We start from the raw sequence: 23,423 nt of genomic DNA, 5'->3' as shown, positions 1-23,423 counted from the left end.
CCAAGCCCTCTCCGTTGAAGGCCTTCAGTGTAATTTCAGTTAAGGAAGAGGGGGAAAGAAGCTGCTTTCCTGCCCCCCACCCAAGTCCCTGGAAAACTAGAGATAACTGGTGCCAGGCAGACAGCAGCGAGGAAAGTCCCTGCGAGGCTGAAATAGAAGCAGCAGAGGAAAATATTTTGTAACTAGATAAGGGGCCAGTGAGGTAATTTTTTTTCTTTTTTTTTGAACAGGGTGTAAGATTTTGGTCACCTTCATTAAACAAGGGGAGAAATGACAATAGCAGCATTGGGCTATTTTGTTCCGTAACTACAGAGCACAATGTGCTCTCTACCCATCCCCGCCCTCCCTCCAAGCTGGCTGAAGAACACAGGCTGTTTTAGCGTAGTAAATACTGTATGTTTGCTGGAACTATCCCTGTCGCACAGCATCACCATTAAAAATTGCTTTACAGAAGTGCATCCAGAAGTGGGTTGGTTCTGAACGTAGCTGTGCTGAGCTGCCTGCAAGCTTTTTTTTTTTCCCCCATAAAATAGTAAACTGCAGGTTTCTGTTTCCTTAAGGGCCGGCTCAGGGAGAACCCAAGGTCTGATGAACTTCATTTTTTTCCTGAGGGGCAATTAAGAAAAAAAGGTCCAGTGTTGGATTTACAAAATTCAGCATTCAGAAGAACCGAGGACTAAAGGGTGGGCTGTGTGCTTGACTTCCCCACCAGGGAGCAGTTGGAGCGTCTGGAGTGAATTTCCAAATCTGTCCGTGAAGAAGTTGTAACATTTCCATTGTTCCGTCAGCTTCCAGTTTTCATCAAGCTCTGGGGGTCTCCTGGCACAGACACCACTGAAAAAGCCACCCCTGGCTGGGGCTTGCGATGGGGCTCTTGCTCCATCCCCGCCTGCTTCTGCAGCAGCTTTTCCCCTTCGCTGCGTCTCTGCTCCCTGGGAGGAGGCTCTGCAACGCTTTAGCTGAGTTGGCCTTCTGCAGCACCGGCCCCCAGAACTGTCACATCACACCTGCACGAAACCACACTGATGCATCTGACCTCCTCCTCAAGCTTCTTCCAAGGTGGGAAGAGTGTTGAAGCCTCACCCTGGGCCGTTCCTCCGCCCCCATCAGTACTGGGCTGGTCCAGGCAGCCCTGGAGGGAGGGGACTTGGGGCGTTACGGGGCTGCTCTCCTGCCACAAACCAGTGGTGGCAGAGGACAAACCCTCCTGCTGATCACACTGCTTAAGGCAGAAGTGACCTAAGCAAGCCCTAGGCACAAGCTGAGCTCGGAGCCAGGCTTGGCTCTGCGCACAGGCTGCTTTTCTGCATGGCCATGACTGACCGCTGCGACCGCGGCAGCAAAGTGCCCCAGCCCACAGGCAGGAGCCCCGCGCCGCTCCTGAGCGTGCAGCGGGCAGGAGTCGCGGGGCAGCGGTCCTCCCCGTGGGGGAGCTGCCACCAAAGGTGAAGTGGGCCAGGTCGTTTCTCCTCCCTCAATCAGCAGCCCCTAGGCCAGGGCCTGCCAGGCCCCGGGGAGCAAAGCCTGCCTCTTGCTGCCAAACACGGCCCTTTCCCCTCCCTGTCGCTCAGACACAACAGTTCAATAGTTACCTCCTTCAAGAGACACACGCTTGCATCCTCCTGGAAGGCCCTGGTAAAGAGGAGCGGCTTTCCTTGCACGCAGAAGTCATTCACACTCGGCACCTGCGGAAATGGATGTCACCCAGCAGAGGAGGAGTTCAAAGCCAGGCTTACACGAGAGACGTATCTGTTTACATGTACATATAGGGACATGTGTGTGTGTTTTGTAGGATTCCTGTACCTGCTCCCATGGAGATGCAGTTATTTTATGTAAGAGTATTTTTTTAGAACCAGTATTGCTTAGTCTACCGCTGTACGATTGCACTGTAACAGGTCTGGTCCCTGTGATGCTTCAAAGGCTGGAAATTCTTGCGTACTTCCCCAGCACGGTTGAAAACAAACCACACAGAATTGTAAATATACAACTTTAAAAAATTACTGTTAAAGATTTATTGCAATAATACAATAAAATATAGAAAAAAAAACCCAAAACAGTTTGTGTTTAGTTACATCTAGTTCAGAAGTCGCAGAGAGAGGCCCCGAGTTTTTGCAGGCGACAAGCAACCCCTGGGTGTCCCACCCGAGACCCTTCAAAGGCACCCGATTTTCAGTGGAGGGCTGGGCTCTCGAAATCAGGTTTTTCCCTGGCAGCTCAGATCGGCCACCCCAGATCACTGGTCACAGACAAAAAGTCACGGCCTAAACTGAAATTCCCACATTCATGCTACGCAAAGTGTTCTGTAAACTCTCAGCCGGCTGTCTTCACATATCTATAATTACAGATATTCCTGCCCTCCCTCCCCTGCCCCCAAAACAACCTGGAAACCTAACCCTGGCGATTGCACTCAAGGTTTGGACACACACGATTTCTTCCTTAGCTACACATGTGCAAAACACTTTTTAAAAAGAAAAAAAACCCACCCAAATCCCACAATCTGCATTCTGTTACAAAAACGTTTCGTGAAAAGACCCACCCCAATGCATTTGAACACTCTCGCAGTGCCGTTGTGCACTTGTCAGAATATGACATGGTTGCAAATAAATTATTTTGGGAAACACAACGGTTGTGACGTATATGGCTTAAAAGTGGTGGGTTTTTTTTTGTGTTGTTTTTTCTTGCCCCAAGTAAATGACAGTGTACAAAGCTGAATCGTGGCCTGACCTTTAGGGGTTCGAAGTAGCACAAAGGCAGGGATGAAAGTGTGACCAAAATGCATATTAAAAACAAAAAAAAAACACCCCACAACAACAAAAAGATATTTATACGGTGGGGTCCAGTGCAAAATGAATGGGGAACCGGAAGGGGCCGTGCGACGCGAAGAGCCCGCTATACAGTACTGGTGAGTATGTGCTGGTTGCTCAGAACTGCGAAGGATCCGATAGCTGCGAGTGCGTAAAGTGCTGTGACCCGAACGGTGGGTGACCCGGCTCTCCCGGCCCCGGTGAGGGCAGCCCTGGCTGCTGGGGGCCGGGGGGGCACCGTCCCCGCGCAGGCTGCAGTAGTCAAGGGAGTCTTGGCTGTTCCCTTAAAACGAACCCAACTATTGGATTTAGACCAAAAGAATGGTAGGACCAAGGGTGTCTTCATCTAACAATGCCCGGGCTGTTAGGGCAGAGTTAAGGGTCTTTGGTTTAAAAAATAAATATTAAAAGAAACTACCGACAACAGACACCCATCCCTAAGGCCAAAGAGAAAGAGCTGCCGTAGGAGGGGTGGGGGGCTGGGGGAGAGAACGCTCAGCCGGTGCCCCGGCACGGAGCTTGCTGGGGCATCGGTACCAAAACTGCTTTGCCACCCGCTGCTCGGCGGAGAGAGGAGGCAGCGCTGGCTGGCCTGCAGAGGAACAGAGCGAAACCACCAGAGAACACCCTGCGAGGTGGCCGGGTAAGCCAGGCCCGGAGCTGGGACTCCAAACCCGCAGGAGGACGCTGCCTGACGGCAGGGACGCGGCTTGCGCATCGCTCCCTGCAGCCCCGCCGTGCCCCCGTTACCAGCTGCGTCGCCGCAGGGAAGAGTGGCGGAAATCTTCCCCTCCTGGAGGGACGGGAGGATGCTTTTACATTAGTTTAACCCCGTGGAGAAGTACAATATCCCAACTACATAAAATGTAAACCATACGTTGGAAGCCGCACTGAGCAAACCCATCTTTAAGTAATACATACCGCAAGGCAGAGGAAGCGGAGGAGCACTTGTTAACGAACACATCTGTCAGTACCACACCTCCTGTAGTTTTACATGCGAGCCAGCTGCGCTCTGAGCATTTCTGCAGTGAAATGAAATCAACTTCTTGGCATTCAGTAAACGAAGGGAAAAAACACCCCACCAAACCCCACCATAAACCTAAAATAGAATAGGGTTTAAAACGCATGTAGTGTGGCGACCGCGTGACTTCATTAAACTAGTGTGAAATGAGGTTTCTCGAATATTAAAAAAGTGGCAACGCGGTGTTGGAGCTGATGAATATTATTGCAACAACGCAATCCTGTATCGGCATCAAATGTGGGTCTAGCTAAGAGAACGTCCAGTGTTTCTTTGGTGTATGATATTAAGAGTAAAGAGCCTGTGTGCTTTGGACAGCACAACACAAAACTTGTAGGCTACCTACCGGTGGAAACGGCATGAAACGAGCCAGTTTTCTATGGCAAAACTGGGTAGAGATTCACAACCAAATCTAAAATAAGAGCAATTTGCTGTGTGAATTCCTGTCCATGCTGATTCTTTGTATTAAAAATATGGCAACAGAGATTAGAAAAACATGTTAAAAATGCATAATCTTCATGTCCTGAATGAAAAAAATTTAGAAATATGCATTTTTGCATTATGCAAGACAGATTTAAAACACACACAAACGAAAACCCTGTAAGGAGTTAAGAAAAAGTGAACTGCATTTGCACCACTGTCCAGACTGCACACCGAGCAGCCTTCTCTCTGTCCTCATCCCGATCCAAATACTCCAAAATCTGTGTCTTCTTTAGAAAGTAGAGCTAGAGGCTACCGGGTCCTTTTTCTTCGACACTCAACAATGCAGACAGAACCAAGACAGAAAGTGCCGCCACAGAATCCATCAGAAGTATGTAGCTAGCTAATTTACAAAACGGTACCATCACAGTCATCTTGGGTAAATAAAAAGGTTTTTCTGGTTTACAAAATGAAAGTCTGACCTTTTCTTTGTTCCAGGCACTACTTAACTGAATATGTAAGGTTTACTACAGCATTGTCGGGGAGGGATTCCTTCCACAAATCCTATGATCCTTTTCCCATGCGCATTAGCGATGTCCAGTGTACGCCTTCAACCACGAGGTCACCGAGGCAGCAGCGGACGAGATCATTCCGCCAGCGCTGCTGCTGGCAATGGGCTGAGATACCTGCGTGCTCTGGCTCTGCAGCATCTCCACCTCCTGAGAGGGGATCTCACAGAACCTGGGGCTCGGCAGATTCTCCCAGTCCGTCCCTAGGTCTGTCTCTTCATCGCTGACGTGCTCATCTCCGCTCTCATCCGTTTCGCCGGTGGCGCTGGGATCCACAAACTCCATGGAGTCTTCGAGATCAGCGCTGATTTCGAAAGGCCCAGACCTGCGAACACGGACACAATGCCGTCAGCCTGTTGGGTACCACGCGGGAGAGGGACCGTCGCTTCGCTGCCGTGAGTCCTAGGCATGCCAAAGCACCCTGCCCTGTCACACGTACAGCGGAGAAATTCAAACACCTCCTTGTTTATCAGCTGGCAGAGAGAAACTCGCTGGCTACAGAGATAACTGTATTATGACAACAGTGAAACAAAAACCACTGGCCAAGGAAGCGATAGCTGGGTTTCCAATCCACGGAGCAGGAACGGCGGAAGAGCTGTTCTGCTCTGGCAGTGGATAGTGAAACACGCGCACACAAAAGAAATCGCTGTTGATAATAACTCACAGCTCCACTGGTAGAAACCTCAGCTTGATGTGGAACAGCTTTTATTTTTAACGCTAGCCCTGGCCAGGCCCAGACGGCTGCAGCTCCGTCAGCAAGAGGAAGGGTGTAGTTTACAGCTTACAGGACTCGGTTGGCACAACTCACCGCTGGAGGCTGCCCAGAGCAGCACCTCACCCTGAGCAACATCGCAAGATCTTTTTTACTACTTTTTTACTCTGAGGCTGGTCTAACACTGGAACAGGTTGCCCAGAGAGGCCGTGGAGTCTCCATCATTGCAGATATTTAAAACCCCACTGGCCGCAATCCTGAGTAACTTGCTCTAGTTGGCTCTGCTGTGAATGGGGCTATGGGCTGCATCTCCAGAGGTCATGGCCAAACCCACCTGCGCTGGGACTCCGAGTTCCCTGCTGCCACTGCCTGGTGGGAGAAGCAATTGCATCCCGCCCCGTCCCACGGCTTTGCACTGGAGTATGGGCAGCCAAAATCCAAAACACCTCTACTGAGCCAAAGCAGGCAGTTTCAGAGGCCTGTGACCCACGGTCAGCGAGCGTGAGGTTGTCACGGAGGCGGTGAAACGTGGAGGATCCCCGCAGCCAGCAAAGTCCCTGCCAAAGTTCATTGCAAAGCACAAAGCTGCTCGGTGAAACAGAGCAAGAGTTTTACATGGGCAAGAGTGTTTCTCCAGCCTTAGTGGGAGAAGGAGCCTGAAGCAGTGACTTAGCATGGAAAACTTTAATCCAGACAATTAAAGCTTGGTAGAATTATATGTATCTGAAAACAGTAGCTTATAAAGGAGATTATCTGGCAACTATAGGCCTAGATATCTAAAGGAAAATAAAGAGAGCTGGCTGCTGCAAACTTTGCAGACAGCTAAGACATTAAAGGTAAACACTCCTCTTTCATAATCCGGAAAGGAATAGGAGCCCTGCCTTCTGGCAAAGCATTTTGCTTAACAAGGCAGCATAAGAAAAGAGTCATCGGGTTTAAGGCCAGAAGGGACCATTAGATCATCGAGTGACCTCTGTAATAAAGGCCACTACGTTCCACCCGTTCCCCCTGTCCCGAGCCCAGTAACTTCTGCCTGATGAAAGCATCCATTCCAGAAACTCATCCAGCCTCGACAGGACGACATAAGGAAACAGAGAATCCCCATGTTCATTCTTGTGGGTAATTAAACTCTGTGTTAAGTGCACGTGCCTTATTTCAACCTCGCTCAGACCCTTTGCTTCCGATGGTGTCTATAAAGCCATTCAGCAGGCTGTATTTAATCCCCATGAAGGCGTGGAAATCAAGTCATCTCTCAATCTTGTCTCTAGCGAGCTAGAACAGTTTTATACAGACTAAACTATTCCCCTCACCAGTAGGTATTTTCTCTTTCTGGTAACCTCTTTTACTACACGGTCCCAGCTGATGCATGTGGAGCTCTGTAACATTTGCACAGGGAAGCCAGACCCATCCCCCTGCTCTGCCCTTTTACTTCACACCATGGGGATCTGTCAGGCCTTGCTTTCTGTCCACTGTGGCACCGGGATCTTTTACAGCAGCTGCTCTCTGGGACAAAAGTCTTCATTCTCTGGCTATTTCCTGCGCTCTCCTTGTTTTCAGACGAGCAGCAGCAAGCACATCATTTTTTCCAAACTGAGCTATGTTACAAAGATTTGGCTCCCCATATCTTTGGGCTGAATCAGTAGGGATAGACCCAAAGAACATAAGGTTAGAGGCACGCATTCGGTTCCTCATTGTGGCACTGCAGGTTTTTAAATAAAACTAGATCTGTACGTGAGCACAAAGAGGAAAAGTAGATTTCAGAACATCACTGTGTTTAAGGGGGAATAAAGCAGTAGTCAGATTAAACAAATATTTGTAGACTGTCTCAGGCACAAGTGACTTGTGACTGGATTATCCCAACAGGAAATCAATGTTGTTGGCTTTCTTATGTTTAAGTTGTTAAAAAAAAAAAAGGAAGATTATTAAACCTGGTGTGTGCAGCCCCCAGGAATTGATGTTCTTTTCATCGCGTACTAAGTTAACAGAAAAGTTGTCTTTAATCTTAATTTACATAGAAATGAATATTATTTGAAGTGTTGACTTTGGTCTAGGGTGTTCATTGACTGGAAGTATTTTGGGAAAGCTTTACCTAGTATTTGTTTTAGGGTGTATATTGCTGGATGCTCTCAGGTATTTACATGTTGGCAAGATGTGGGTGTGGTCATATTTGCCACGTGGTGAGACTGCCTGGTATATGTGCTGCTGTCCCCTGGAGGGAAGGGGTTCCTGCTTCGGGGCGTAGGGGAAACAAGTCCGTAATCAGCTACAAAGCCTCCAGCTGAGCCTGCCATATGCAGAAGCACAGCGTACACGCATCTCTGAAATCTAATTCCCTACTCAGGAGCCCCTTTTTGTGTCCTCTGCTGTCTCCTCCTTGTAACTACCCTGATTTCTGATGGGCTGAGGACTGATCTATAGGTATGGCACAAGAGAAGAGTTTCCCTTATAAGTAACAAGGCAGATGCACAACCTTAAATGGGATTCAGTCACGGGCGAGTTGAGATACTGCTGCTCTTACCTGCCCAAGTTCTCGGTGTCTGGGCTGACCAGGTACATAAGGTTCCTGAGCGTATGCAGTGGGTGCAACAGATCTAAATTTACATGCTACCGTGGGGAAGGTAAGAAAGAGACATGATCAGTTACTGGAGGAAACCTGCAGACACAGTTGATATTTTAAAAGCTATTTAAAAGAATCCAAATGTGCTTTTCCCCTACCTGAGAGAAGCAAAGGTGAAGGATATTAGCATTCAGCTTCTTCACTGCCCGTGTGAACCTGTGTCTGCTGAGATTCTCTCCACAGAACTCGCTGTTGAAACACCACACACATGCATATAGACACAAAGCAAAATGCTGTGAAAATACACCTACTGGAGACATCAGCATTCTGTGCCCTGGCTTCCTAACAAAGCCCAGAGTAAACATCCTCACAACGAGCCCTTGTTTGAACTGTACAGCCAGTTTTAGAGTGCTCAGGAGATTAATTTTTCACCTTGCAAGACTGTTAGCATGTCATCAACAAGCACTGCTTGACCTAGTCTCACCGGTTTCAACAGGACAGGTGATGTCAGCTGTATGAAACTCGAAGATCCACTGCAGCCAAGCTGTTTCGGCTCCCCTTTTAAATCTTGCATCATTTCCTGTTCCCAACCTTTTCCTTCTGTGAAGACTGAGCACTCAAGTAATAGTATAAAAAAACTGCAGTGCCCTCACTTCAGCAACCACTATTTTAAACACTTCAAAGAGCCCAGCAGCATATTTGAGACCTCTGGAAGACTGACCAGGTCTCCAGCTTCCTCAGTGCTTCTTCCATACAGATCCCATCTGCTCCACATAGACACTGAAAATCTAACAGTGCTTTTCATCACAAATGGGGTTTATGCAGTACGCTCCCAGACGGCTGGCAGCCAGGTACGTTCCCCATTGGTGTTTTATCCTAAAGAGAATTACATTGCTGTCATGCCATATTATAAGGCCTTGTTCTACAGCACTTAATCTAGTGGAGCTATTCAGGATGACTAAGAGTTGCTGAATTGGGCTGGGATTTTGTAAAGCACAGTAGGGTCTCATAAAATTAGAAGTGCTATTCATGAGCTGTCATATTTCATTTGTAATTTGAGGATGCTGAATACATCAATCAGAAAGTTGTTCTTTTTGACTGTGGTGGTTGGCCTACACTCTCAGGAGGTAAAAAAGGAGGGAGGAATTATTAACCATGGTCTAAAATCCTACTAGTAGCCCTCCATCCCAGATCAAACAGCACAAAAATCCACAAGCCATCAACCGTTACCGTAAAAGCTGTTCCAAGTAATGACCCTGTTCACTAAACCAAACTGAATTAAGATCAGTCAAAACTGGTCACTGATTCACCTCCTAAGAGGCTTGTATTTACTTGCCTGTTGCAAAGCTTCTTGGGAAGATTTACGTCAAGTATGAGAGACAAAGTGTTAACAAGCTGAGTTGCATAGCACAATGCAGCACTGATGGTGTAAGCAGGGTTATTATGTTCCATATCTAAAAGAAATAAAAACATCGTGAAAGTCTCATTTTAAATGATGCCTCAGTGGGTGTGTTAATGTGTTACTGAAGTCTACTCTGGAAAATGTCATTTTTAAGTATTGAGAACAGCCTGAATCCAGCAATCATTTACAGTGAAATCTGTCAGAAGTTGGTAGAAAATAGTAATTCTTGGAATTCCTGTTAAAACGACGGCATGTGAACCGTGTCAAAACTGTGAATAATTAACTTTATCTCTCTATTACATTGTGCTGTGTCCCAGCGAGCATTTCCTGCAAAAGAGGATTTCAGTGGACTAATCCCTATTACTGGTATTTATTTCTGACTCAGGTTTGTCTGGGCTCCAAGTTCTACAGCTTCTGGAGTATCCCAGGTGCCTTGGTTCTTACCTGGTCCTTGTGTAGTCTTCTTCTCTTCCACCCAATTGTAATACGCTGAATAGTCCCCGTTATTAGGAAGGGTTATCCAAGGCCCTGTGATACTGATGCTGGTGTCCCCATTATGATCATCACACACCCATCTCCCAGAGAGATACGTGGTTCTCCTGGCTTCAGCCAGCTTGCTCACAGTGCTAGAGGTCATAGCGTTGTCACTCTCAGAAGACACATCCGCAGGATCCCTGTAGCAACCAAAGAAGAAGAGGGTGTTTTTAAAGAAGTTTTAAAAATACGTATCAGAGATGTTCTTGGCAGGCACTGAGCCATATTTCACCGAGAACAAAAAGCTTGTAGAAACGCTCTTGCAAAACTCCCTCGTCCCAAAACTACCCTCCTTTGCACTGGGATTTTTAGTGATCTATCTTAAGAAAGTTTAACATTGGACACATGCCTCAGATCTCTCGGGGGGAGATTCTAGCAACTGCAGATTCATCTGTTCTGGACCTCCATCTTTGGGTCAGATGCTTTGCCTTTGGAAACACCTCCTTCTCCCCACAGATGCTTAGGGAGCCAGAGCGTCTAGCTTAGACTTAGTGACTCACTTCTGGGTGTCTAAAGCTAAGGAAAAGGAATCCAAAAGCATAAGCCTTCTGTACCTCATGCTTGTCTTTACTTCTTCAATGGGAAATATGACTGATGTTAGCTCCAGGATATGCGTCCGACGAAGATTTGCCAGATGCTCGTACTGGGTTTTCAAGTCATGGGTTTTTTTCTCTACCAAGTCTCCCAGCTTGCGGTTATGCCTCTGGATCTTCTCTTTCTTCTCCTGATGTCGCTGAGCCCTGCGATAATGCTTCTGGTTCTCCTCTTTAATTCTCAGAAGCCCCTCTGCATCTGTGAAAACAGCAGCAGATGTTAGCTTTGGAAAAGGAGCTGTGAGGTACCTGTAGTGAGCTTGAGAAAAATATTATTAGTATTTACAGAAAACAAGATCTACAGGAGCTTAAAACAGAAAACCCTGCTAAACTATCAATATTTTTCCAGCTGCTAAGTGGTACAACTTTTTAATATTTTCTGAAGATCTCCAAAGAGACTGAAATTGGGATTAATCTTTCTCTATCTTTTACCAGCTATTTTTGGATTTGGAGCATAAAAGCCAAGATTTCACAGTTTAATTAAACTTTTGAAGCAATCATCATGACAGAAATAGCTTGACTGTACATGTTTTTAAGGTGCTGGCCAAAAAGACATGCATTGCTTACAGCCAAAATCAAGTGCAGATAGCATCTTCATTCACCATTTCTGGCACCGCTGCTTCTATTAGTGTATGTTATTTGGGCTTCGCGCTCATGTATGTGCTCATAAAGCACTTGGATTCCTGCAGTGCAGACTTCTTGTTACCACAAGGGAACACTGACTATCTCCCTTCCCAGTCACAAAAAGAGAAATCTGCTTAAGTACCGAAGTGCTGCGACTGCCTGAATTTACTCCATGCGTCGGGCACACTGAGGCTTGGAAAAATATCCTTCAAGAGCATCTGCTGATGCTGATTCTCCTATAAAATAATTGACTGCAGTAATGCTTCCACAAACATATGGTGCTAAAGAGAGCGCGTTAACCTACTCTGTCTTTCAGAAGCATAGGAAAATATTTCTTGTCCACACTGTGCTGGTTTTGGCTGGGATAGAGTTAATATGTTTTTAGTAGCTAGTAGGGGGCTGTGTTTTGGATTTGTGCTGGAAACAGCCTTGATAACACAGGGGTGTTAATTGCTGCTGAGCAGGGCTTGCACAGAGCCAAGGCCTTTTCTGGCCCTCACCCCACCCCACCAGCGAGGGGCTGGGGGGGCACAAGGGGTTGGGAGGGGACACGGCTGGGACAGCTGACCCCAGGGATGTCCCACACCATATGGCATCATGCTCAGCGTATAGAGCTGGGGGAGGAAGAGGGAAGGGGGGGACATTCGGAGTGATGGCGTTTGTCTTCCCAAGTCACAATTATGTGTGATGGAGCCCTGCTTTCCTGGGGACGGCTGAACCTGCCTGCCCAGGGGAAGGGGTGAATGAATTCCTCGTTTTGCTTTGCTTCTGCACGCAGCTTTTCCTTTCCCTGTTAAACTGTCTTTATCTCAACCCACCAATTTTCTCACTTTCACCCTTCCAATTCTCTCCCCCATCCCACCGGGGTGAGTGAGCGAGCAGCTGGGTGGGGCTGAGCTGCCGGCTGGGGTTAAACCACTACATACACTCTCCAAATACATGGCTAAAACTCTTCATGTACCTTAGTTTGAATGAAAGCCCCCATCTACTAGTCACTTACTTTCCATTTTTACAGCTGAAAAGACACAGTGCTAGTCAGGTTCTCTTACAGCAAGGCATCACTTTCCTGTAATCAAAAAGTGGGTTAACTGCCCCATGCAGAGAAGGGAAGCACTAAGCCCTGGCATTGTTTTGCTGATATACTTTGATTGCCAGGCACAGGTGAGACCAGAGCTACAATAAGAACGGTCCGTGGCATCTCCTACTCAAAGAAGCTGCATTATATACTACTAAAATCAAGACAGCTTCTAAGCGGCTGTAGCTACCTCAAACAATGCATTCAGACCGACAGTCTTTCCAACAGGGGAGCACACAAATTAAAGGCTACATCCAAAGAATCAATCCAAAACCAATTCCCATCTGTGGGTCTGTGCCCAGCCATGCTTGGCCAGCACATGATACCGTCCCGCTTGTCCTGGTTTACACCTGCAGAGCTGGAACCACACAAACCTCTGCCTGGTCCCTGGCCTGGCAGGGTGGGAGACCAAGCCTGCCGGTCCCCTCAGGGCGCGCCTGCCCCCGCAGACACAGAGGGCATCCCTCTGGACGTCAGGAATTATTTCTAGTCGTCTAACAGATCTGTTGTGACACATGATGTGTTTGGTAATAAGAAAGATCAGGTATGGGGGAATGCAAAGTCCCAAATTAAAGGTGAGAGTAGTTTCCCTGCGCAGATAAGAACTAAAACTCCTCAGGTTTATACAATAAGCGTCCCTCCGTTAGAGGAACCGTACAAAAATGGACTCTTCTCTGAGCAATACCAAGAATCCCTATGTGCCAGCTAGTAATTCAGTTTCCTTTAACCATTCCTGTAACATCAAAAGAAAATCAGTGAATGCTTGCATTCATGTTCCCAAACTCTCCCTTTGTATAAAGAATAAGAGACAGAGAGGAGTAAAATGTCCACCTGTTCAATTTTCACATTTATGTTGTACTTGAAAGGCTTCCTCCCTCCCAAAGTGAACTCTTTTCTGCAGGACCAACAGCAATTATTTGAGAAGCAGGGGAGAACACGGCGCACACACTTCCTCTTTAGCAGTCCCCGTGCAGAAACAACTCTCCTTTTTTTGGCATAGCTCCTCTGCTTTATGACCCAGTTTATGAGGTGATTAAAATTTGTCCCCAGAAGTATTTCAGGACACCACAATGTCCCACACCTCTACATTGCCTGATAAATGCAAGCACAGGCACACCGACCTCTGCCCAAAGAGCTACGCCAGATATTTGCAAGACTGTCTCCTTGAACTGTTCTCTGCAGACAGAAGGCAAACACACATATTTTAAAACCTTATTTTAAGCATCACCAATTATTGAGGAACCCAGTCAACTGCAAAAGCAGGAGTCCAACATTCCAGAAATTGTTCTTATTTCAGAAAACTAAACCATACCATACCCAAGAGAAGAGAAACAACCTATTTACATTTTCTAACGTGGTCCAACAGCAAGCCAAGTTGAGTTCCTGATCTATTGGCTACCCATGGCAAGAGTTCATTTTGGGTCTACCTGCAAGAGCTGTTTTGGGCTAAGTGAGACAACAACAGGTTGGCTGGGCAATAGTTAGATCAGTTCATGGGTTAAATCTCATCAACTTCACTGTGAATCAGAGAAGGTGCAAAAGCTGCATATAACGCACTTCACAAAGTAGTAGAGAAGTGGAGGAACTCCCCTCCCCAACTGGTCCTGATATTTTGCCACCTTCCAAGCTGCATTTTGAGAAAAGGTGGCAAAGTTCCACAAAGTCACATTGATTTCCTCTTCACAGGCTAAAGAGAACAAGCAGTTATTAACTCCTTCATAATAATCTTCTACCTACTGAGAAGTTTGCTTTTCTTAATCTTCCTCTTCTCTAAATCAAATCAAACATCAATTTTCTTGGCCATTCCCTGTGTTTTATTCCTAATAGTCTCCTCCAGACTTTCTCCAGTTAATTCATATCTATCTTAAATTCCTCAAACTGGACTCCAGACTTCCACTGAGGTAACACCAATGCACAGCAGGATAATTGCTTCCATCTTCAGTGCAATGCTTATATTAGTATTACCCAGGATAAAGTCTAAATCTTTCAGGAGCAGCATTAAATTGATATTTTTATTTAATTTGCAATTCCCCAGATCATCTCCTGTCAAATTTCACCATCATCCCCTACTTTGGGTTTATACGTTTCTTTTTCCTGAACAATGTGTACTCAGCTTCGTTCTTTTTGGATTATATTATCAATTTATCTGCATGATTTTGCATTTGATCCTGTTCTCCACAGCATCCACCCTGGCTTCCTCCATTCCACCTTCTATTCTACCATGCAAGCTATTATGGAAAATACTGAACAGAACTGGGCCAGGAACTGGTTCCTGCTGAGCTCCACCTGTCTCACTTCCTCAGTTTGACAAGTATCACCATTCTTTGAATGCAGCCTTTCTAGCCTTTTGTGTCAACCGTACAGCAATTACACCCAGAGCGAGTGTCTTTGCTTGGTCATGAGACAGTTTGGGGTAGTGCCCAATGGCAAGGTACGTTGCATCTTCGGCTCTCTCCTCCTAGAGCACTTGATGCCCAGACAAGGCATTGATTTGACTTGGCCTATTCTTAGCAAAGTGATGCCTACTTTTAATTACCTGATCTTCTAACGCCCTACAAAGTGGCCAGAGGTTTATAATAGGATGACTTTGTCACCAGGTCTTCCTCTACCCTTCAAAAAAGGATGCTGTTTTCACTCTGTTTCCTGGGACTTCCTCCCTCCCTCATGCGTTCTCAAGTACTCCACAGACTACTTCAACTTGTTCCGTAAGTTCCCCTAAGGTGAATCCCGCAAGGCCTTGATGACATAATCAAAATAATATTTACCTGGCTATTTTCTTCCCTTAGCCTGCAGCCCCCTCATGATGTAAAATTTAATCTGGCTAAGCAGCTGATCACATTTTCTTTATGAGAAGCAGCAGCAAAGGCGGCACTGAACGCTTCAGACTTCTCTGCACTGTTATTTGCTCTCTTTCCTGTTAACTAACAGGCTTGCCTACTCCGTCTTTTTCTTATTATATGTTTATTGTTATTATCCATCCTCCTTATTAATCGAACATCATTTTGCATCTCAGCCTTTTTGATGTTATCACCGCAAGCTTGTGCTATTCCTTTGTAACTATTTTCAAGTGTATGCCTGTGTTTCCACCCTCTGTATGGCTCCTCTTGAATTTCAGGTCGTAAAAATGTTCGCAATTCAATCAATATGCTTCTGAATATGCTTCCTATCTTTCCATTGCACGTAGGTTGTAAGGAGCGCTGCATATTCTCTTCCGAAAAATGACCCTACAAATCTGTCATGTGTAAAATACTTAACGAGTTTCAAAAATGAAGCTGCTGAATGGTAGCAACTCACCAGTCTATGCTATGTTTCAGTAAGTCTTTCTTAAGTACGATTTTAGGATTTCTAGACAGGTGTGGGTTAAAATTCATCGGTTGCATGAAATCCGTAACAGCTGCAGAGCTGTTTGCTCCTCTTTATAAAGAGGAAGTGATCAGAAACACTACACTGAATAAAGCCGTCTCTAAGGATAAAGCCAAAGTCACAGGCTACTAAGCATTTACTTTTACAGCTGTTGCAAAATGATCTCCATCCAGCTGAATAATGCCTACTGTTTGCTAATTAAAACCCAACCTTAAAAAGGCTAAAATCCACTCACTGATTTGCCTTCAAGCTGATCTAAGAAGTGATGGTTTGGAAACCCACCATTTTGAAAAACTAACACTCAAATTCACATCAATTGATTTTTCACTCTAAGGCACAGAGTTTTTACACATCACAAAAGCAGAGACATTACTCACGTCTTGTCATTTCATCATTTTCTTTGCAAATGGTCTGTTTCAGCTGCTCAATCCTCATCTTGCAAGACATTATTTTCCATCTCTGAAAAAGAACATTCAGCAACTCTAGGGCACAAACGACTTCAAACACACTGACTAATGATTAACAACAAAGCCAGCAGCTTTAGTGCAAAAGTAGCAGGATGTTCTTAATTGGATCAGACGAACAAATAAATATTTCATATACTGTTTTGTGCACCGAAGAATGCCACAAAAACTGAATGCTTATTATAAAGTCAATCAGTATAACAAGTTATTGAACAAATATCTGGTAAGAAATGAAAAATATTGACCTTTTGGAGCACTCTGCTTGCAGAGCCAATTTCAGTTTTGCTTACGACAGGGTTTTTGGGAAAGGAACACAATGCCCTCAAGGTAAATCGTAACTTTAAACTATGAGATCTAGGAATTCAAAGAGTTTAAGAACTATGGGACACTTGACAACTCACCAGCTGATCAGTTATCTCTTTCCCTTCCATGGCCTTCAAAACACTAGAGGAAAAAACATGATTGAAAGTTTTATGACTATCTGGACTACGTCTGTCTCCAGCAACAGTGCGTTAGACTGTTTTGTTTTTCTGAGAGTTCTTAGAGTTTATTTTAATTTAATAACTACAACTTACTGTTTTTGGAATTCTCTCTGTTTGGTTTTAAGATGCATCAGCCTTTCTTTCTTGTCTGAAAACCTGGAAGAGATGTTAAATGTTTTTATTGACATTTTGCACAGTGTGGCATTGGAAGTTGTCTGAAACAATAAAAAGACTGAAGCTTGTGGGAGTCTTTAAACCTCAACTATCTGTCTTAATCTTTGGACGTAAAGTCTAAATGTATAAAGCTCTTGCAGAAATTCTAGAGCATATGTCTCACAGGAATGGCATCAGAACCTCTGAACTGAGGAAACATCAGCTTGTACTATCAGACTTTAAGCAAATTGCTCTCTATTTCTAGAAGATTTATAGCTTAGCAGTATCAATATTTTGCGTATTAAGAAAAACATATAGTACTCTAAAAACCTTTAGTCACTGGAGAAATGACTAGTACTATCTCAGACACCGTAGTGTTAGTCTGAACTGCATTATTTCACAAGCTGTGGTGGTATTAGCTGAGTCCAACCTGGCAGTGGGAAACACAGGTCTTCATACACTATGCACTGCATTTCTCCCTTCTAACGTGGAAATGTCATTCATTAATTCATCAATGAATTCATTAATGGGTCCAATAGGACAGTACTCTCTCAAGAGTTTTACATGATATCCAAATCTTTCTTGTATCAGTAACAGCAGTAAGTCGCACTGTCTTCTACTTATTTCTGCTGGGCACTTGTAGCCCTCACATATCCACGACCCAAATGTCTGCTTCAGTCCAGCTTCAACAGGTGTCTGAGGTACAGGAACTGCAGAGAACTGATCAGAAGGGAATTTTTTTAGGATTCATCATCCTGTGTTTTCGTCCTTTGGATACGCAGCAGCCGTGTTATGCTCCCCTCCACGTTCCACAATGTATTGAGAAATACATTTAAAGAAAATTGCATACGAACAATGCTTATTGAGACATTACAATAAAGCATAAAGTGACAAAGCTGACAGTAAGAGCAAGCAGCAAGAAAGACAGGCAAGAGATTTAGATGGCATTTAAAAAATCACAAATGCTTTGTCTTCTGCCAGCGTATGACTTTCCAGCTTTCCTTTGTGCTTCCCATGTTACAGCACCATCCTGATCCACACCTCAAAAGTGTGTCTTGGGTTAAGTCCAAGTACGGAAAAAACAGTTCATTACATTTCCCTCTGGAACATGTAGAATTGACAATTTCATCCTAACAGAGGCCTAATACTTCACGCACAACCCATCGAGTCCTTTGTTTCAGGGATATCTCAGCTTTTTTATAAAGAATTATACAGTAAGCCTGACAGGATGGCAGGTTGTCCCCCTCTCCCTCCACTCAGCTCTGTGGGTTTGATTTCAGGTAAAACTTCAAAATGCTTCATTTTTTTTTTCCTCGAAGTACTGAAACCTGAAAGCTTGGTGACTAACTTTGGGTTCAGAAAGTATGTAATCACCCTTCCAGATGACATTAGCATTAACAACGACAACAAAACTACTGGCTGCTGCCTTTGTAGTCAACGAAAAATATCTGTTTTCCTTCCAAAACAAACCCAAACCAAATGCAGGTGCTTGGCATAAAAGCCAGAGGCCACACGTGAACTGGAGGAATGTGGTGCAACTGGAGCCCGGCTGCTCAACCCGGCGCATCCGTTCTTCCTGCGTGTCCTCATCCCACCAGTCATCATGGAAATTATAGAAGTGCACTGTACAAGACTCCTGTTTACCACAGGGTGATGCACACCTACTGTACCCCTGACCTTTGGCTGCAACCAAAAATAACTTGGCCCAGAAACACACCGCTCGGCAGTCACACAGGGAGGGAGAGCTGGGGTAATTTGGCAATTCTTGTTTTCAAAGCTGGATTAATGGGCACAGAGTCTGACTAAATGCAATTACCTAAATCACGTCCATTGCATCGGCAAAAAGTTGGATGATCTGTCAAGAATCTGGGACTAAGTTAAGTTCTTACTGGGCAGGGAAGATAGAAATATTTGTGAAAGCCTGCAAAAATTACAGCTCACCACGCACTTCAGCAGCTACGTCAAACAGCTCCTACAAACTTATTTAGCAGGTTTCTCCTAAGCAAACATTTCCATTTCTTTACATAGCCCTAATTTTAATTGCATCACATCGCATAATGAACTTTTCTCTATATATCTACAGCCTTTCAATTTGGCAAAGAAACAAAATTTTGGATGAACTATTATAGGAACGCCCATAAAACGTAAACTGAGAGAAGCAGAGAACTCAACATCTCAAATTATCCATTAAATGTTTCCCTTTCCTCATGTCTTATCACATTAAGCTGAGATTTTCTATGGTTACCTGGCTTATTTCCACATGTTTGTAATTAGAGAGGAGCAACCAGAAAGGAGGACTTCCTAATCTATAGGAACTGATTAATGCTGAAGGAGTTGAGGACAGCAATAGATGCATCCATTACTGTACCTATTCGCTATAATAAAACTCCACTGCTGCAAAAAAGTCACTATACCTAATCATAACCCGCAGCTTAGAGAAATCAGACAGGCTTAGACGTCACAATTACATTGTCTTTGGCTTTTGCCATCTGCAGACACACAAAGCGAAGCAATTTAGTATGCTTGTAAAACACACTCTGCGAATTTATGCATATGAGAGGCTGGAGTAAACTCCCAGGAGCAAGAAGAGTCTCCGAGCTGAAACCAAAATCAAGATGCCGGCTTAGCTTTTGAATATACAACACATTACTAATGAAAAGAAGAATGTCAGTGATTATTTTACTGGAAGACTTCCGGACTACTCATCCTTAATTATAGCTATACTTCAATAATTAATCTTAACAGCTCCTCAATCTCTCCCCCTCACAGATACAGGGTGTGATTTTTGCCAGACATATGAACAACTTCAATCTTACTGTAGCTTTTATAAAAATTACCACACAAAACAGTCCAACGCAAAGAAATCTGAAATAATTCTTACTGTTAGAACATGAAATCATTTATCTTCTTCTAAGGAAAAAAAATCATCACAGAAAAATCCCAAAAATAAACCACCACTGGATACAAGGGGTAACACTCATTTTCTTTACTTTTCAAAGGGAGAAAACAACCCTTTCCCCCAATCTGTAACACTTCAAAAAGACAAATGGGAGGCCCGAGCAACCCCATACACTTCCACACTCTGAATTTCTCACACCGCGCTTATAACCGCGTCACACAGAAAAGCCCTTGTCATGACCCTGCCGGCCTCCTCCAGCACCGGCCATAACACCGATCTAAAATTAACCCAGGTACTACTAGAAGGCATAAAATAAACAAATAAATAACGATGACAGTAAACACAACCTGAAATCCAGCCAGTTAACCACACCTGTCCCTGCACAACTTTGCCACAGCATACGGTCACAGTTTAAGAAGTCGCTCCCTCTCTCTGCTCACATCGCAAGAAATCCATAGATACCCGCTCGCTCCTTACAAAGAGGAAACAAAGAAAACCGACCTCTGAAGTGACAGGCTCTTTTTCTCTCACTCTAAAATCAGTCACTCCAAGTATTAATTATAGAATGCAGGCCAACATTTCAAGCACAGTTTTAAAATAAGTAATTCCATTATCTTCAAAAGAAGCAGCAGCAGCCCCAGCTTTTTGGGGCCTTGTCTCTACACGGAGTGTTCCTGCTGCAATCAAACATGCTTACATTATCTGCACTGTGTCATTATTCATGTATGTCATGTTGTTCCTTTAATTCTTTAATATGAAGTTTTCAATGAATTGCACTACTACTTGGGAAAGTTTTGAACAGCAGGAGGAACAAAGCCTGGGGAAATGGAGCATACAGGGAGGCCCCCAGAATAGAGGCTCTAGGAGAATACAACAGCAGTGATCCCCACAGACGGAACCATGATGTCCAGGCAGAGGGGAAAAAAAGTGAAAAAAAAACCAAACAACAAAAAGAGACTAATTCCTGCAGTTAAGAAACACAGTGTAAATATACAGGACATTTGCTAGTCGCAGATGAATGGGACAGTTAAAACGTCTTAGGAGGATGCAGTGAAAACTGTCAGAGAAAAGCTGATCTTGTCTCACGTGAGACGATACACGACAAAGAGGGGTGGTTTTTTGTTTTTTTCCCCCAACAAGCTGTTGCTTCTGGTGCTTTGCCTAAGGCTGCTTCTTTATGGTTTCATTTTTCTGATGGGTAGAGAAACTTCTTAAGCCTTGGTTAACACAGAATAACAGTGGTTCCACTATATCAAATGCTACAATTTAATTTCTGTAATTAAGCCAGATGTTTAGCTAAAATCTGAAGGCTACAAAAGGGGCAGGAAAAAATAGTTGGTTTACGTTCCAAATTTAAGCCCAATTTTTTCATGGAAGCTGCAAGATAACCTCCAGTCTCATACCAACACAAGTTTCCCATCTATTTTAGAAAGACTAAATACAGTCTGTGGTTCCATGACATGATCTTTGATGTAAAAAAACCCAGAAAACCCATCCAGCGGCAGACTAAGGTCTCGTATTTTGCAAGCTGATTCACACCAGCTGATACTCTGTGCTCACTCCCAGTGACATTAATGGAAGAAAGGCACCGCCGTCACCTTGGCTGTTCTCGTATTTGGCAGAAGGATGCAAAGAGCCTTTGGTGCGAGGACCGTACCGTACCACATGCTGCTTACCACCTTCCCAAAATAGTTCAAGAAATCACTTTCAGCAGCTGCTAATGAAGCTACAAATGAAGGACCAAGAACACTCTATCAGCCAAAAATAGCCAAAAGCTATTCCAGAGACAGCACTGGGCAGACTACTTAAGAATCTGGGATGGACATGCTGTGAATGACAGCTATGGAGGGGCGATCAGCATCTGAGTCATATAATGACAATATTTGCTTATTGACGTAACACTCATTCAGCTGCCCTCCCATAGAGTCAACACTTTGCAAAAAGAAGCAGGAAGGTGCGCAATTAACTCAAATGGAGTATTTTTTGTGATTCTAAAAGGGTGCCTATAATGAGGACTATTTATGTAGACAGGAAAATAAGGAAAAGGTGCCGTTTTCTTGCATACCTTCCTGATTTTGCTTAATGATTTAGAAGACTACTGTTTTAACGCATGCTGCTGAAAATAGATACGCGTTTCAAATATCCTACTGCACTTCTTTTTTCGCTGAACTGTCTGGAGCTTCCGTTGGCTACATCAACACAGGCGCGCTGGCTGGTGGCTACAACTAAGTTAGTCAGGTGCTAGATAATGAGGAGGAGGACTTTAAGCAACAGGGTGTAGGTCCTGCTCTGCCTGCGTGCGGCAGCCCCCCAGTAGCAGACAGCCCCACAGTGGGTCCGGCAGTAGCAGGACCGTTCCCCTAGCCCACACTCCGACCCCCATTTACTCCCCGCCCCACCGTCCCGGCGTTGCTGGACGGCGGGAAAAGGGAAGGGGGGGAAGGGAGACAGACAAACCGCCCCCCCAACACACCCGGCCCTGAAGGGAGCGGGGGAGGGGCAGCCCAGCGGCCGCCGCGCGAGGCAGGGCGATCCCCCCGTGACCGCGAGGGGAGGGAGAGGGTACCCGCTCCCCGCCCCCGTCCCCTCGGGGCCGCCGGTACCTCTCGGAATCGCGACCGTCGAAGAAGACGAAGTCACCGCTCTGGACGCATTTGGCGCAGGTGAGGCGGCGGCGCGTTGTGTTGCAGAGCGGACACCGTTCCACCGCCACGTACAGACCCTCGGCGTCTTCCTCGGACCCTCGCAACGCCGCCGGCCCGGCCCCGGCGCCGCCGCCATCGCCGCCGCCCTGCCCGCCGGGCTGCGGCCGGCAGCCGCTGGGAGACGCCATGATGGGCTCCCCGCGCCGCCGGTCACGTGGGACTTTGTTTTCGGGCAGGGGCATTGTGGGAAGAAGGCGGGAAGGAGGGGGCGTCCCTCAGCCCCCTTAGGCTGGGCAGGAGGCTGAGAGACGCCCCCTCAGCAGGGTATGGGCTCTTGGAAGAGGCAGCTTTCCAGAGAAATAACCATTTTTATTTCCTCCTCAGAGCCTGGCTACCTGCAGCACCCGCTGAAGGACGGAGGGCTGACCCTTCTCTGGGAGCAGAGAAGGTGGGAGCCTTGCCCCACAGCAGGCAGGTCAGCCCTACCACTGGGCTCTGTGAGGAAGTTGTGCGATTTTCTTTTCTTTGCAAAAGCTGAAGTAAAAAATAAACGTAGCATCTACTGCAGATCTGCCATCATACTACTAAAGCCTGCAGTAAGCAGGCGTGATTATAGTCTGCTTTCTGACTGTTCACATGAACCTCATACAGTACGGCTGGTCTGTAACCCAGGAGAGGCAACCTTTGGCTTCCCAGGGTGGGAGCAGGCCAATGGTGGGGCTCCAACTGCAGTTACCCTCACTGCAGTCCCAAGCCACACCATAGCCAGTCCAGTCCTGCTGCATGGACTGCACATACCAAAGTCAGTCCCTTGGGGTTGTATTTACAATAATACCAAGAACAATTTGTGTAAGAAAAGGTGCAGATATTGATACACATCCTTAAGAGTGACAGGCGAGTAGGTTTCCTCACTCCAGCCTCAAGGTTAGAGCCAGAATCAAGAGTTAAACACCCAGTCCTGTCCAAGGATAGGGTTGGAAACACCAGGCAGTTAGAAGATAAAGAATCCACACAAGCCAGAATAACTTAAAGCAATACTCCCTTAAAACCAAAACAAAACCAAAACACATCCCAGATTAAAAAAAAAAAAAAAAAGAGAGAACCCCAGC

General features: G+C 45.5%; 1 protein-coding gene across 1 annotated transcript; it reads right to left on the bottom strand.

Moving 5' to 3' along the window:
* Positions 1-1,982: 1,982 nt before the first annotated feature.
* ATG14 (autophagy related 14) lies at positions 1,983-22,560 on the bottom strand. Its single transcript, XM_075104283.1, has 10 exons — positions 22,273-22,560; positions 16,711-16,773; positions 16,537-16,579; positions 16,049-16,130; positions 10,571-10,808; positions 9,927-10,156; positions 9,417-9,534; positions 8,239-8,329; positions 8,042-8,127; positions 1,983-5,136 (listed from the first exon to the last, which is right to left on the bottom strand). Exons 1-10 carry the CDS (start codon positions 22,554-22,556, stop codon positions 4,830-4,832), a joined length of 1,542 nt encoding a protein of 513 aa, XP_074960384.1. The 5' UTR covers positions 22,557-22,560; the 3' UTR covers positions 1,983-4,829.
* Between the last annotated feature and the right edge of the window lie 863 nt (positions 22,561-23,423).

Source organism: Phalacrocorax aristotelis, chromosome 9 (genome assembly GCF_949628215.1).
Source record: "Phalacrocorax aristotelis chromosome 9, bGulAri2.1, whole genome shotgun sequence".
Classification (NCBI taxonomy): domain Eukaryota; kingdom Metazoa; phylum Chordata; class Aves; order Suliformes; family Phalacrocoracidae; genus Phalacrocorax; species Phalacrocorax aristotelis.
The sequence above is the reverse complement of the archived record's forward strand: the minus strand, read 5'-3'. Positions and strand labels throughout refer to the sequence as shown.

Coding starts and splice junctions, on each gene's coding strand:
- ATG14 (XM_075104283.1), bottom strand. CDS start 22,556: ATGCCCCTGCCCGAAAACAAAGTCCCACGTGACCGGCGGCGCGGGGAG. Junction 8,330..9,416: donor CCCAAGAAGCTTTGCAACAG/GCAAGTAAATAC, acceptor GTGTTTCAACAG/CGAGTTCTGTGGAGAGAATC. Junction 5,137..8,041: donor GACACCGAGAACTTGGGCAG/GTAAGAGCAGCA, acceptor CCGTGTTCGCAG/GTCTGGGCCTTTCGAAATCA.